At 39.1% G+C, this 16,961-nt stretch overlaps 1 protein-coding gene across 1 annotated transcript in view; it reads right to left on the bottom strand.

Annotated features, from left to right (window-relative positions):
• Positions 1 to 16,446, bottom strand: part of CFAP43 (cilia and flagella associated protein 43) — a 65,402-nt gene extending 48,956 nt beyond the window's left edge. The window contains exons 1-8 of the mRNA XM_032226040.1: positions 16,356 to 16,446; positions 15,065 to 15,318; positions 14,036 to 14,132; positions 12,920 to 13,087; positions 8,807 to 8,957; positions 5,571 to 5,730; positions 4,470 to 4,523; positions 1,375 to 1,454 (exon numbers count right to left, since the gene is read on the bottom strand). Coding sequence (XP_032081931.1) covers positions 1,375 to 1,454; positions 4,470 to 4,523; positions 5,571 to 5,730; positions 8,807 to 8,957; positions 12,920 to 13,087; positions 14,036 to 14,132; positions 15,065 to 15,318; positions 16,356 to 16,423 — 1,032 coding nt within the window. The 5' untranslated portion in view covers positions 16,424 to 16,446. The remainder of the gene's footprint in view (positions 1 to 1,374; positions 1,455 to 4,469; positions 4,524 to 5,570; positions 5,731 to 8,806; positions 8,958 to 12,919; positions 13,088 to 14,035; positions 14,133 to 15,064; positions 15,319 to 16,355) is intronic.
• Positions 16,447 to 16,961: the final 515 nt, after the last annotated feature.

Genomic DNA, 16,961 nt, shown 5'->3' with positions numbered 1-16,961 from the left:
AAAATAACCCCATTTTCTATTTTAATGGCTTGTTAAATCACAATTTATCACACCACAATTTATCTCATTCATGGAACTTTCATACTTATTAGAATGCTCTTCAGAATTAAAATATATGATAAGCTTGTCTACATTTGGTTACTTTTTACATAAAACTTTTTTAATAAGGTTTTTAGGTGACCAGCATCTAAAATTCAGTATCCTGATAATTTATTTTTTCATTGCAAACTTCTAAGAGTTCCTAGTTCCTAAAAAGCAATGAAGCCTAGTTAACAAGTTGATGTGCAGAAAATGCCTGTTGCAATGTGTGAATAATGCCTACAACCTAGTGTGAAATGGTGATCAAGTAAGTCTAAAGCTTCAATCATGGGCTCAGCAGTAATTCTTCTGACACTTCTCTCGATTACCTGGTTTGACCTGCCAGAAAAGTCTCAAATGTGGTTTGACTAAAATAAAATCTTCTGTACAGACAAGGAGAGAAAAATATACATAAAGTTGATTGATGGCCAAAGTTCAAAGACTTTTGAGAAGTGAGGTTTTTTTCCTCCTCTCTTTCCAAATTAACAAATACTTGGTGCAGCACTTGATGTAAACTTGAAACTGGACAAGAGATTATTTCAAGGCTGGGAAAAGCTGGTTTCTGCCTTTCCAACTTCTATCATTTGGCAACTGAGATATAAATCTGGTTCCTTCAATAGGATCTCCTTTAAGAACTTAGCAAGTTTTTAATGTTCTTAGTCTCAGCCTCTTATTGGTGATAATAACTATTTTGCAGACATGGTATAATATAAATAATACATGTGAAGAAATCTGTTCCCAAAAACATTTATAAAAATTTTAATTACTATTACTACTATAGCAGAAACTAGGTAAATATTGGAATAGTAATAGATCTTCTGGACATCTCTGCATATTTATTGTTCATAAAACTTGCAGAAGGGGGTGATAGATACATATGTACTGAAAATGCATATTTAATCAATTTGCATGGTTAGATAGTCCACAGAATCCATCGGTTACTAACTCAACATTTGTGTTCTCAAAAATATTTTCCTGAACATTTCCTGTATCACATTATATATTAAAAGGCCATGGGAATATATAATATATTTTTTGTGGTACAAAGAATATTACCCTGAAATTATAAATACGATTTTCTAGTATCTTGAGCAGTACCTAATTGGCAATTAGAAGGAAAAAACCTTCCTAGTTCTTAATGTTTACAGCATTGTTGTTTCTCTTTATTGATTTCTTTATTTCTAGGATTATGGGATGGGTTATGAAAAGCATTTCATTCTGAAATGTTCATAGCTGAGGTTTAATGTAATTTATTAGCAGTGAAACATTATAGGACTCGATAGAATAGTGCCTTACAGTTCCAGCTGCATACAGTCCATCCTTATGAAGTGCCATAGAAAGTAGGATCACATTTTGAGATTCCTTCCTTGGTTCACCTATAGAAAGTATTAATAAAACATGAGCTATTTAAACTATGCATTGTCTGTGTAATATGTGTGTATGTGTATATCTGTCTGTCTGTCTGTCCGTTCATCTATCTATTAAAATCACAATGCAAAAAATTACAAGAGGCATTAGATTAAAAACTGTGAAGTATGCAAATATTTAGCAGACAAAAGAACTGAAGAGTACCCCCCTCCCCATTGGTAACAAATAAAATCTCAAGTTGGAAAAGCTATACTTCCTTTTTCTACAGCAAAAGATGTAAGCTTTTTGTAATGGGATTATGGGTAATAACAGCCAAAAAGCAGAAAAGGCCACTGTTGACTTTATGTCACTTGAGGGATCTTTGAGCAGATTGTTTCGAAGTATATGAGAAAAAATAAAAATGGAAGGAGTCTGGTTTGGGGGATTTCCAAACAAAATAAAACAAAATAACTGTTTCTTTACATCAGTCAGTCAGAAGACTATCTCTTCTGTTTTATTTTATCTCCCTTAATATTTTAAGTTATAGAGCAATTAAGTGTGGTAATATACAGATTGCATAGATTATTTAACTTGATTACCTCCATTAATCAAGTACAGATTTCACTAAAAAATAGAAGCCTGTTTTCTGAACAGACTAGTGGATGACATTGAAACAGGCATAATTACACTATGCTTTCTAATATGCCCTAATTCAATAGCTGTCAAGTAAAATATGCTTATGACTGTTTAGTGAGAATGGTAAGATCAGTTTCCTTTTGTTCGATTCCATGTGAGTGTCAACAACAGAGAACTTCCTCACTATTCACACTCTTGAGTCATATGAAGAGCCTGTGTTGATAGCAGTGCTTTAGTGTAGAATAGGAGGTTACAAGAAAAGGAGGACTCTAGCATGGTCATCCCAAGATCTGTTCGTTCTTTCAGCCACTTGACTTTCACTGTTTGCCCCTTCTACGTTTCCTTATTTTCAATGATATTTTCGTCTCTGCAGCATACTTAGTAATTCCATCTTTCCTACACACAAGTAATTGATGGCGGGGGGACCTTTTTCTTTCTGCATGCAAATTACATGTGTGACAGGTTACAAGTACCTTATCAGTTAACACTGCAATTGTTCAAAATCTATTGAACAATGAGATACCAATAGCACTTACTGTATTTTTCAGACTATAAGACGCACTGGAGTATAAGACGCACCATGATTTTGAAGAGGTAAATTTAAAAAAAAATTTTTTTTTGCACTCTGCAGGCCTCCCAAACCTTCTGCACACTTCATTTTTTGCAAAAAGGGGGGGGCATGCAGAGGCTTTGGGAGGCTTGTAGAGTGCTCCGAAAAATATGGGAGATTTATATACTGCTCTACAATGTCCTCCCTAAGTGGTTACAGAATCAGCATATTGCCCCCAACAATCTGGGTCCTAATTTTATCAACCTTGGAAGTATGGAAAGCTAAATCAACCTTGAGCCGGTGAGACTTGATCTGGCAAACTGCTGGCAGTCAGTAGTCAGCAGAATTTGCCTGAAATAGTGCATTCTAACCACTGCGCCACCATAGTCTGATTCCTTTTGATGTATTGATTGAGATTGCTGAGCGCTACCTGCATAACCAATTTGCCTTCCCGTGCCTTCTCCTTCCCTTCCCTCCTTCCAATTTAAATCCAACCTCAGTTTAGCTACTCTATGAATTTGATGAAGTAAGCTGATGCTCACAAAAACATATGTCTTTTAGTAAAAATTGTTATTTATAAAATTTATTAGTGGACTGTTCCTGTTTTTTTAGCTAATATAGACTAGTATGGTTCTCATATAATTCCTTTGGGATAAATACCTTGATATGTTTTGAACAGCTGAATGCCTTATATAAATAAAATTTACATCATCCTAAGTGCACAAACTTCTTATGATTTTGATCCCATTAACTATGTTATTCTTTCTATTAGAAATCCTATTGTTTGTTTGATTGCATTTGAAATCTAAAGAGGGGATAGAAAAGCAAAAGGAAGGGTTCCAATTTCTCAGCAATGATAAATACAGGGCACATACCCAGTTATTAAGACATAGACTTTCAACTACATCACTCCCTTCAAACTGATTTTTATATACTTATGTCTGTGTGCATAAACACATCAATTTCATTAATTTCTTAAACTGGAAGACTTTCTCCAACTTATAATACCTATTCAGTAATACCTACTGTATTTTTAAGGTATAGGATCTATTCCTATTAAAATAAGTAGTAAATCATGGTTTTTATAGGAGCCATTTTCTTTATTGTAATACTTAGAAAGCCATCCAAAACAATCTACATCAAAAGACTCAATAGGCCAAGAAATAAAAACAGGACACATCTACAACATATAAGGACTAAAACTGTCACTACGTAGGAGAGATACAGGCAAAGGGCTTCTATGAATACCAAGCAGTTAGTAAATATGATGAAAACTCTTTAATCTCACAATATATGGACAGACTAAGCCACAATTCCAACTGGGAAACTATAAGCAGTTAAATTCAAAGTCCCAAGGGAAGTCCTGGCAACTCAGCATTCAGACAAATCAGCTCTCAGTAGACACACAAAAATAAACTAGAAGACATTCTCTCCAGCAACCAAAGCCCAGGTAAGCAGGGGTTAACACCTGACAAAAAATCAAGCAGAAAATAAGGAACTAGTATTAAGAAATATCTAATCAAAAAACTGAGGAAAGGAATCAAGGAAAGAAAATCATACTCCTACCAAAACTCACCAGGTAAGCTATTATATAAAAACAGGAAACAAATAACCTCACTTGCACTGATGCATGCTATCAAGTTGGGCAACGAAAAGTCTGCAGGCAATAACCAAGCCCTGAGAGCACCAAGGACTCCACAGTTCTCAGAAGTAGAGAGGTTATTGATGCAGACATGTACAATCCCTCATTTCATATGTACTTTCAACATTCATTTCCTATCTAATAAAGTGCACTAGGATACATACCCAAAGTAACAAATGTTTTCTGTAAAGGCATTTAGTATTAAAAAATGAATACCTTCCATTTTCCTTGAACTGTGTGACATTGAGTGAAAAGTTGTCCGTTTTTGCGCTGGAAAGGAAGTGAGTATGTAAACTGCAACTTACATAACTTATTTGCAAGTACATTAGAACCAATTACCATTAAATCAGCAAAAATTATATGATTATTATTTGTGTTAATAAAGTGAATAATGTGCATAATATAAAACTACAATAGGGCTCACAGATGAGGTTTGTCTACAATTCCAGAGAACTAGTCTGATTACAACTTGGTATTGAGTCTTTTCTATTATATACTTCCTCCAGTACTGATGGGTCTAACATCTTTAGATTTTTTTAAAGAGCCATAACATATATCTTTTGAAACCGGCTTTTAATTGATGATATGATAGCCTATTTTAACTATCAGTATTTATATATTTTACTTACCCTTTCTCTCCTCCCCCCTCCCTCCGCCATGCAAAAGAATCTCTGTAGTTTTTCGGAAGCCTTTATTTCTAATTATAGAAATAGTAACTTTAAAAATTAACTCTCCTTAAGAGGTTTTCCTTGGATTTAGATGTGTTTGATAAATTTAGTAATAATTCAACATAATTCATCTAAAAGTTATATAGTACAGCAAATTATTTGGAAAGTTAATAATAATATTTACTGTGAAAATTTTATTTAAAGTTTTCATATTTCAAAGCTACTGGTAAACTCACAGTTTTTCCCATAAAGAAACCAAATGCAATTTTTGTGACAGTAGAATAGTACTGCTACAGTATTGAATTGGCAACATGAATCTATTGCATTTCAGAGGATGCAATTTAACTGCTCCTTCCAGTTAAACAGGCAATGTCAGTTCACAGGAAAAGAGAATGGTAGGAAATTAATATTCCTAATGTTTTTGAATAGTCTTCTTTCTTTAAAAAAAATCCATCAAATTAGTTATGCTCGTCATGTATTTTTTAGGTGGAACTCTCATTTTTTTTTACAACTCTGGCTATTTAGCACATGACACAATTTCATCAGGATTAACTATTTTCCCAAAATAATTACTTGAGGAACAAGAGAGAGATAGCATCCTCCCCTCTTTTGTCTGAATTTCAATGAATCAGAAAAAAATGCTTCTCACCAATAGCATCTGGAGAAAGTTTTTGAGTGAGAAGAGCAGCCCTATATGTGTCTGCACCTATTTTCAGGAAATATCCTTCTTCGCAGCCCAAATACAGCTCTGAATCTGGAGTCCAGCAATGGACAGTCGGGTGAATACAAGGTTGAATATCATCTTTAGGCTATCATTATGAAGGAAGAAGTTTAAATTACAAAAGAATTACCAATACAAAAATCGCAAACTACATACACAGACGGACATAATTTGATTTTATTCAAATATTTATAATATGGCATATATAATACACATGTTTTAATCAGGATTATTCATCCTTCATATCAATTACTACAAGCACTTTAGACAATATATTCTTACCTATCCTTAAATTAGGCTTAATGGCCTAGAATTGCACACCTACAGGGAAGCCATTTTTTTTCATTCCAGAAAGTTCTTATAGAGAGCTTTAATTAACTTCTGGCATTTGAAAGAGAAACTGGCTGAATGTGTGAATAGTACCTTACTCACTATTCCCAATGCTTGTGAGACAAAGTTTTTAAGAAGCTGACTAACAATTATTATGCAAAAATGACTTGATTGGAAACCTAATGAATGATTGGCCTGTGTTGGTTCCCATTAATCTCCATTGCTAATCTTGTCCTCTTAGCTGCTCCTGGGTGAAGGTTATGAGTACAAAGACACATCATTAGTATTCCCTCAAGCCTGTTAACAACTTTACATCCTATTTATTTTAAAATATATATATTGTTGATGATTATATCATAGTTTCACTTTTAATTTCTGTTTTCCTTGCTATTCTCCCCATATGACTTGAATACTTAGAAAACAATTATGGTACTCTGTTTCAATTTAGCTATGAAAACAGAAGTCCATATAAACAAAACACAAAAATATATTAGCAAGAAGGGAGTTTAGTTATTACATGTAGTCCCTGACTTACAACAGTTCATTTAGTGATTGTTCAAAGTTACAACAGCACTGAAGAAAGTGACATATGACCATTTTTCACACATGGCCATTGTAACATCTCCTGATATGTGGGTATATATGCAAAATGTTGTATTTATTTATTTATTTTGTTATGTTTATGTAGTGTATATTGGAGGTGATGACCCTTTGAGAGCTGTATGCAATGAAATTTCATTTTAATATATGCCAATTAGTGTACATTCAAAGTGACTATAAAGTTATTCTAAGTCTAAGTCAAATCATGTTCATGTCATCGAAATTCAGATGCTTGACAAATGGTTCATATTTATGACCGTTGCTGTATTCCAAGGTCATGAGATCCCCTTTTCTCACCTTCTGATGAGCAAAATCGATGGGGAAGGCAGATTCACTTAACAACCATATTACTAACTTATAAACTGCTGTGATTCACTTAACAACCATGGCAAGAAATAAAATGGGGCAAAACTTACGTAACAAATGCCCCACTTAACAACATGAATTTTGGCTCAATTGTGGTCATAAGTCGAGGACTACCTATATTAACGCCTGGTCCGCAAACTTAATTTGCTTAACGTAAATTATTGATGGGTTCATACATTATTGTATCTTAGGTGTCTGGGAAGATAATGACTTTCTCAAGTTGAGTTAGATTCCTATCTACCCGATAGACAAGCATTTATAATTTTATTGAAAATAATATAGATTTCTAATTGACTTTTTTTAGGATTTATTTTTTTCAATCTCCCAAGAAAGAGCTCAGTTCTGAGCTGCAGTCCTTATCTAAATATTATCTAGGTTCAACAAGCTTTATAAAAGCTCAGCCAAGGTCTGTAGGTGGTGACCCCTAGCATGACCAAAATACTAAGCCAACAAAACTTTAATAGGTTGTTAGAATGAATCACCTCACATTCTGTGCTTGGATATTTTTGATATTATTTATTCAGCTTGTTTCTATGAACCATCCATCTCAAAAATGAGACTCACAAATGGACAGCTAGGGTTAAAAAAAAAACATTTCACAACTAAAACCCAAAAGCACTCATGAAAACACTGCTTTTCAGTACTGTGTTTTCAGAGCATTATGAGTTATGCTTTAGACTAAGATGTTAAAAATCACAGAAAACCATCACAAATCAGTTCTGTAATGCAGCCAATAAAATGTCATGAATATATTCAGTCAATCTGCCTTTACTATACTTTCACATCAGTACAAGAAACACATTCTTAAATAGTCTATAACAACCTACAGTTGCCCAGTTTAAGAAACCAATAAATAAAAATTCATTACCAGAATTGAATCTATAAAGTGGCTTTTTTTGGACTCATATGTATAATCAAAGAAAAGTAATCTAAATCTAAGGCATGAATTTGATAATATCCAAGATTAATATAATAGATAAAATTACACAAAATACGCATATATAGCAGGAGCTTGAGCTATAAAGATACATGCAGGCATGCCTTCACAAAAACACTCTTAAATTTTAATATATTCTAATTTTAATTTTTAGAAAATAAAATTAAATAAAAATTAAATCTATTTCTTTAAATTTAATTCAAAAATGAAATAAATTGAATTTTGGGGAATAAATCTGTATCATAGCGCAGTGATAGCAAACCATTTTTGCCTTAGGTGCCGAAAGCACACACATGCGCATTATCATGTGTGTGTGCGTGCCCATCCCATAATTTAATGCCCCCCGCTGCCCCATGCATGCGCACATGGTTTTATTGGAGTCTGGGGAGGAGGAGCAGCCTCCCCACCCCCAAAAGGCCCTCTGGAGGCCGGAAAGGGCCCATTTCCCAAATTCCAGTGGGCCTGGGAGGTCCATTTTTTTCCCTCCCAAGGCTCCAGAGGCTTTCTAGGAGCCTGGGGAGGGCGAAAAATGGCCCAACACAGAAACCGGAAATTTGGGAACAGACCTCCAGGTTCCAGGGTTCAGGCTTCCCTGAAGCCTCTGAAGGGCAAAAAACAGCCCAACGTGCAAACCGGAAGTCCATTCTTGAACTTCCAGTTTGTGCATTGGGCAGTTTTTCGCCCTCCGGAGGCTTCCTTGAAGGGCAAAAAATGGCTGGAAATCAAGGCCGAAAATCAGCTGTCCAGCACGTGCATGCGCGCTGGAGCTGACAGGATAATGCCTCATGTGCCCTCAGAAATGGATCCACATACCATCTGTGGCACACGTGCCATAGGTTCGCGATCACAGTCATAGCATATTAATCTCTATGATACTTAACACAAGCAGTGATTTCTGATCATAAGAAAAAATATTCAGAATCAAACTAACCTTAAACGTTTCAGCCTCATCTCCTACCAAGCCAGCTATGGCTGAATTGGGTAGAACAGGACCAAAATAAAGATCACTGACATTAGGATGGGAAAAGAAGCTATTTTCCTCATCTGTTAAGGATCCATCTTCAATAGGAAGTTTGACAGGCCTGAAACCGTATGGAAAATAACTTGGAACAATGATTCTTTTAATATGAATTATAAACATGAAGGTTTGTTTTCAGTATAACATAATCACCTTATTTATAAAGCATATTTTATAATATGTGAAGTATGACAAAACTGGATTGAGGGCGCGGCCTGGTGCCTCCCCCACTGAGTGCATAAGCAGAAGTGGTAGGGGGGCCCAGGCCTACCCCTCATCCTAGAATGAGTGATAGATGTGACTGCCGGAAAGAGCGTGGGCCATGGAAGGAGGGGAGGGGCCTTCTGGGATGGGGGCGGGCTGGAGCATCCGGTCATGTTGGGGAGGGGCAGGTACGACGGGGGCTACAGGGCTAGCCATTACCGGGGAAGGAGGGCTCGCTACGTCACAGCGATCCCTCGTTCCGGCCCTGTAAACTCAACTCAAGGACCAGGTGGCAGGAGAAGCCAGGGCCCTGGTCTCAGGTTGCTGTTGCTAAATGCCAGGTCTGTGATTCATAAAGCTCCCCTCGTCCGGGACTTAATACTTGACGAGAGGGCAGACCTGGCATGTATTACTGAAACCTGGCTGGGCCATGAGGGAGGAGTCCCCCTCTCTGAAATGTGCCCGGAAGGGTTTCAGGTGCTCCACCGACCACGACATGAAGGGGTGGGGGAGTGGCAATTATTATCCGAGGATCATTAGCTCCTCGCAGGAGCCCTGCTCCAGAGATTGTTGGGTGTGAGTCCCTTCCTTCTTTTGAAGTTGGACCTAGGGGTTCAAGTGGGCTTGTTTTTGACGTATCTACCTCCTTGTTGCGTCACAATAGCTCTGCCTGCGCTCCTGGAGTCAGTAGCTGGGTTGGCGATTGAGTTCCCCAGACTGTTAGTATTGGGGGACTTTAATCTGCCGTCCTTAGGCGAACGCTCTGATGGGGCCCAGGAATTCATGGCTTCCATGAAGCCATGGACTTGACCCAAGTAATTCAGGGTCCAACTCATAGAGCGGGACACATGCTCGACCTAGTGTTTCTCTCAAGGCAGTGGAGACGTGATCTTGAGTTAAGGGAAGTAGACATCTCACCCTTGTCATGGTTGGATCACTTCCTGTTGAGGCTTGATTTTTGGAAGCTACTCCCCCACCGCAGGGAGGTGGAACCGATTAAGTGGTTCCACCCCAGACACCTGATGGACCCGTTAGGATTTCAGAAGGAGCTTGGGGAGATATCTGACTCTCTTGCCCACAATCCGACAGAGTCCCTGGTCGCCGCTTGGAATACAGCGGCGACTGGGGCCCTAGATCGGATTGCGTCTTTGCGGCCTCTCCACGGCAGTGGATCCAGGAGGGCTCATTGGTTTACTGAGGAACTTCGGGAGATGAAGCGCCAAAAGAGACGCCTAGAGCGATGCTGGAGGGCTAGCAACTCCGAATCCGACACTACTAAGAACCTTTGTTAGGATTTATTTAGTGGCGATACGGGCAGCAAAATGTGCACATTTTTCCGCTCTCATTGCGTCCGCAGAATCTCGCCCAGCCACCCTGTTTAGGATAACCCATTCCCTCTTGAAAGGGGGGGAGAAATGGGGGATGCCTTACAGGGTCGAGCTAAGAGTTCGCTCAGTTTCTGTTGGACAAAATCGCTCAGATTTGGACAGACCTGGACTCCATTTGGACAGAACCAGCAGAGATGCCGAGGGAGGGTCTTGTTCAGACTTTCTGGAATGAGTTCCAGCTTGTCACCCCTGATGAAGTGGACAAGGCCATGTGAGCGATGAGTGCCTCCACCTGTTTACTGGATCCGTGCCCCTCCTGGCTGGTTTCGACCAGCAGGGAGGTAACATGAGGCTGGCTCCAGAGAATTACGAACGCCTCCTTGCGGGAGGGATCTTTTCCACAACTTCTGAAGGAGGCCCCTCCTCAAGAAGCCTTCTCTGGACCCAGCTATTTTTAAAAACTATCGTCCAGTCTCCAACCTCCCTTTTTTAGGGAAGGTTGTTGACAGGTGGTGGCCCTCCAACTCCGACGGACCTTGGATGAAGCAGATTATCTAGACCCTTTTCAGTCTGGTTTCAGGCCTGGTTACTCCACTGAAACCGCTTTGGTCACACTGACCGATGATCTCTGGCGGGCCAGGGACAGAGGGCATTCCTCTGTCCTTGTGCTCCTTGACCTCTCAGCGGCCTTCGATACCATTGACTATGGTATCCTTCTGCGACGGCTGGAAGAGGTGGGAGTGGGAGGCACCGTTTTACGGTGGTTCTCCTCCTACCTCTCCGACAGGTCGCAGTCGGTGTTGGTCGGAGGACAGAGGTCGACTCCTAGGCCCCTCAATTATGGAGTGCCGCAGGGGTCGATCTTGTCCCCCCTCCTATTTAACATCTACATGAAGCCACTGGATGAGATCATTCGCCAGCACGGGATTAAATATCACCAGTATGCGGACGACACTCAGTTGTATCTGTCCGCCCCGTGCCAACTCAGTGAAGTGGTGGAAGTGATGTGCCAGTGCCTGGAAGCTGTTAGGGTCTGGATGGGAGTGAACAAACTCACACTCAATCCTGACAAGACCGAATGGCTGTGGATGTTGCCCCCTAAGGACAGTCCATCTAGTCCGTCCTTAAGCCTGGAAGGAGGAAAATTTGCTCCCTCAGAGAGGGTTCGCAACTTGGGGGTCCTCCTGGACCCGCAGCTGACTTTGGAACACCACTTGTCGGCTGTGACCAGGGGGGCCTTTGCCCAGGTTCGCCTGGTGCACCAGTTGCAGCCCTATTTGGACCAGGAGGCACTTCAGACAGTCACTCATGCCCTCGTCATCTCAAGACTGGATTACTGTAATGCGCTCTACTTGGGGCTTCCCCTGAAAAGTGTTCAGAGACTACAGTTAGTCCAGAATGCAGCCGCATGAGCGATATTGGGTGTACCAAGGTACACCCATACTACACCTATCCTCCGTGAGCTGCACTGGCTTCCCATTGGTCTCCGAGCATGATTCAAGGTGCTGGTTATTACCTTTAAAGCCCTACATGGCCTAGGACCCGGATACCTGTGAGACCGTCTTCTGCCACATACCTCCCTTAAACCAATAAGATCGCACAGGATGGGCCTTCTCCGGGTGCCTTCAGCGGGACAATGCCAGTTGGCGACGCCTAGGAGTAGAGCCTTCTCTGTTGCCGCTCCGGCCCTATGGAATGAGCTGCCCCCAGAGATCCGGGCCCTACCCACTCTCATGGCCTTCCGCAAAGCTATTAAAACCTGGTTTTTCTGGCAGGCCTGGTGCTGTTGACCTCTTGACTGAGGTCCAGCCCCCCTCTGATTGGGTGCATGTTGTGCTTTTTCTTAACTTTGTTGTGTCCTATTGTTTTTAAATTCTTTTTTAATATTTTCATTTCTGTAAGCCGCCCGGAGTCCTTCGGGATTGGGCGGCCTACAATTCAATAAATGAAATGAAATGAAAATATTTACACCATGTGACCTATAATAAAAGATCTATATTTCATACTGTATATTCTACTATGACACATCGAATAGACCAGGGGTGTCAAACTCAAGGCCCAGGGGCTGGATCCAGCCTGCAGATTTGGCCCATGGGGCCACCTTAGAAACAGCAAAAGACCAGCCCATGGTGCATCTGCCAGCAAAAATAGAGCTTGCGAGGGCTGCGCACAGCCCCCACCCCGCTCCATTTTTGCTGGCAGAGGGTTGCAGAAGGCTGTTGCAGCCAAAAACAGAGGTTGGGAGCCTGGATTTTGAGGCAGAGCGCTCAGGCAACCACAGGCACCCCCGATATAAGTGACGTCAAGCTGGCCATGCCCACCCCAGCCCCTCAAGGTCAAACACAACCCTGATGCAGCCCTCAATGAAATCAAGTTTGACACCCCTGGACTAAATGTTACTCTTCACAAACTACAGAGCCTAGTCAGAGAGCTTATTCTATTTTTTCTAGCATATCATTGTTGTTTCTAACATAAAAATCATAATCATACTTACTTTGAAATCAAGATGTGCTCTTTGTTATTCCTTTCAATACTCCAAAGGGTCATAGAGGTTGCATTAAATAAACATAACTGATGCCAATTCATAGGATTAAAACTCATTGCAGTTATTTCTACCTCAGGTTGCGACTTACTACATAATAAGACTTTGTTCTGCCAATCCCTAATTAAAAATGAAAAGAAGTATTTTTTTTATTTATTGTATATGCAAAATATTCTGTCAATATGTATTTTATCTCAAAAATCCAGGAGCTATTCCAATGGTCAAAACAAAAACAAAAATATAAATAAAACAAAAAGGAAAACTGACTTGCATCTTGCAATATAATATTAATAGACAGCAATTAAAAAAGAAAAAAATAAAGCAAATGAAGCCTCAATATCCCTGCTGCACCGAATGAACTTTAGGTTCCTTTGAAAAATGTATTAGGCAAGTATAGCAATAAATAATCTCGGCCAATTTATTCAGACTTATGGCAGGAAAACAAGTCAGTTGTAAACAATCTTTTCTTAACTGCTGTTTTCTACAATGTGTCCAGGTTGGTTCAACATGGTACACTAAAATATTGACCATGATTTGGGGGAACACCACAACTCTGGTTATTTTATTATTGTTTAGATTTAGATGGTTTCCTTGCAATTAGGCAGCTATGGCAAAAGTTTGCCAAATCTAAGTTTAAAAACAATCACTTAGATAAAATATGCCAGGAAAAATTTTTTTAAGCTTTAAACATAATATTTCCACTTTTCCTTGCCCCTTCTTTTCATTTGGGAGTCAACAAACTAAACAGGAAATTACTATAAACAAAAAGGTTATCTTGAACCTGAATTCTGACTTTTTGCTCTCTAACAGACTTGGAACCAGAAACTATCTTGCGATTCTGGTTTGTAAGAATCTAGATTTCAACATAATCTATACTTTTCTGCATACTGTCCTGGTAAATGTCTGGTTAGTGTAATCACTTCACTTGCAAAAAGCCAAGCAAAATGATATGCACATAAGCACACTAATTCATGAATACAGCAGAAAGGTAGAGAATTCTGATACATAATTTGTGTGACTGCAATTCTGACCCACTTGTCCCTATTAAAATATGCTATCAATACTTACCATATTGAAAGGCAAAACTCAGGCAGCGACGAATAACTGGCCAGATAGGGACCTGTGTGACTGAATGCAAGCAAGGAATAGTCTAGACTGGCTTGCCCTAAAAGTTAAAAGTAGCACAGACTTTAAAGCTTATTAAAATAAGTTTATTTAATATTTTAATGTAGTTTTTAAAATTTAAGATAGATTTAAAAATTTCCCAGTCCATAATAGATGCTATAATGTGTTATTCCAGCCTCATATTATTGTTACTCTATTCCTGCTTGCCCTTCCCATCACATTATGGTACAGTGTGATGATAGATGAATCATCTCTGAATTAAACTCATTAAAACTGCTTTGACGCCATGTAACATGGTTTTTTTTAACCCCTCAAAAATTTAAACAGCCACCTGATGATGCTCAAATCAGAATTTTAGGAGAATCTTGAAAGGCAGCTCCATGTGTCATATAGATTTTTCCCAACCTTATTTCCAAATCTTATACAGTGTTTAAATTTAATCTTCAGTTTTCACCAGTTACTAGTTTTTCATCTCACTTGCCATTCTGCTCCATCTTTACAAAATCCATGCATCATACATTAATTTTTGACATATTTTGTGATTATCATAGAGAGCGCCATCCAACCTAAGGACTTGCATTTTATACATATACCAGTAGGATTGCCCTTGCACTTTACCTCCAGTCACTATGGTGTCCTTTGGTTTTTGCAGTAAATTGCTGGAATGGTTTAATATTGCCTTCTTTTACATGGTATGAAATGTTTTACTGTTGTCACTGAAAGGGATCATCTACTTTCAGCATCTTTCTCTATCAGTACTGCCTGATATAAATGCCTGCTTGCTTTAGGTGGGCAGCTGCAAATGACCTTTACACCTTGGGCAATTCTACTGGGTGTATGTATTATTGGCATACATGCCTGCATTCTTCACCCATCCCTCCCAGGAACAGAAATATGTTGGCTTTTTATTTGACTGAATGCTGCCATAAGTATATGGAATAATACTATATATAAAAGTGTCCTCATACCCACCTTTTAATTTTGCTATTTTCTTTTGTCCTGGAAAATTGTAAACATAGATTCTAGGATTCAACTGCCGATCAGAAAAAGCAACAAGATTCTGGCTTGCATTCACTGCAAAGGCTCCAATATTGCCATGGTGACATTGCAAGAATGATCTCTCTCGAGTTTCCATGTTAATAAAGATAATGTAATTGCCACAAGGATAAGAAACAGTCCTGTTGTTGATAAATCCAACTTTCCTATTGGTGAATCCTTGTACCCACCTTGGGGAAAAATATATTTTAAGGGAAATATGTTTAATTATAGATGACTAATCTCACATATTAAATAAAGTGCTTCCTAGTGGGGGTTGTGTACCCTCAAGCCAGTTTTGACTCATCATGTCTACATGGGTTAGTTCCTGTGGTTTTCCTGACAAGGTTTTTCAGAAGAGGTTTGCCACTGCCTTTTTCCCAACTGGTTTTGTGCCTAAGAGAGGACAAAAAGTCACAGTCTTCTGGTATCTAACCTGGTGCTTTAACCAATAAACCAAACTGGCTCTTTTTGGTAGGTGATAGCTATCTAAATTCTCAAGTTGCTACTCCACAATGTGAGAAGTATGACAAGATATAAAAAATCAGGATATGAAAAGTCCTTCTGGGTGAGGACATTTGAGACCTTCATCTTTCCACCTTTGTAAGTTGTGCCAAGTCACTACATTATCCTTACTCTCATCAGATCTGCTTCATAGGTTGCACCTTCCTTCTTTAAAATTCTCACCTCTGCACTTTTGAAAATGTCAACTTCCTCTAACCACAACTCTTCCTTCACATACGTTGTATTTATTTAATCCCCATGAATTTTCTTCAGTTTCACCGTTTGCAGCAATATCAAACTATTTATTTATTTTTCACCTGTCTTTTTTCCTTGACAATTTATTTATTTCAACCCCACTCTTCAATATAACACTATGATTCCCATAGAAACATCCGAAGTACTCTTTCCAACAACCTCAGGACTGTCTCCAAGGATGTTGGCATGAAAAAGAAAACAAACAGCTGGGCTTGCATTTAAAAAACAACAACTATGCGCAGCTGGTAATTTTGTTTCCTTGAAAAACACATGATAGACTAAAAAACCAGTGGTCCTTATCTTAACAAAAACCCAAACTTATTTGTTTACGGGGCAAAAAGAAAACCGCGCTCTTCTATATGGCCTTTTCCCCCCGGATAAACTTTAGGGAAGGTAGGAAATTTTTAAAAAAGGTTTTTAGGAAAGCACATCTCAGAAACACCAGAAAGCCTCTCCTATCCCTTCGTACTTGGGTTCCAGCTCGGCTTTGTGCGTCGCGGATACCGGGCGACGGCCGCCCGCTTTCAGAGGGTCCATGGTGCCCGCTGCTTTGATCTTCGCGCACCCGAGGCTTGCCGTTTACATTCGTATCCCAGCAACCGCGAGCTGCACTTTTGCCATTGGCTAAAGCTAATATGCTCCTCCTCCTTCTGCCATTGCAGTCCACATGTTCCAAGTGAGTTATATGCAATTTCTTTCCATTCCTTTTTTTTTAATGTGGTACGCTAAGTGTTAAAATAAGAGGAAGTTTCGCTACCGGCTGCAGTAGCCTACGTGGGAGGAGCAAGAATAAAGAAATGAATGTTTGTTTTTTTACTTTTATTTTTTCCACCAGTTACCCTTTCAGACTCTCGAAAAATAGAGCAATAATTAAATAAAATGAATAAATGAAAACATTTAAAAGAAGTCCTATTTTAACAAGCTTCTGTGAATAATTGGCCACTTCAACAGAACAACTTGAATTTGAGCGATGATGTATTGAATAAACTGAAAATAATTAAGTTTACGCATGTTAAGCCATAAATCATGATTTATAAATTAATAGCTACATTCGCACACCATACTGTTCCAAAAT

The sequence above is a fragment of the Thamnophis elegans genome, chromosome 10 (genome assembly GCF_009769535.1).
Source record: "Thamnophis elegans isolate rThaEle1 chromosome 10, rThaEle1.pri, whole genome shotgun sequence".
Taxonomy (NCBI): Eukaryota; Metazoa; Chordata; class Lepidosauria; order Squamata; family Colubridae; genus Thamnophis; species Thamnophis elegans.
Note: the sequence above shows the minus strand (reverse complement) of the source record. Positions and strands in the feature narration are given on the sequence as shown.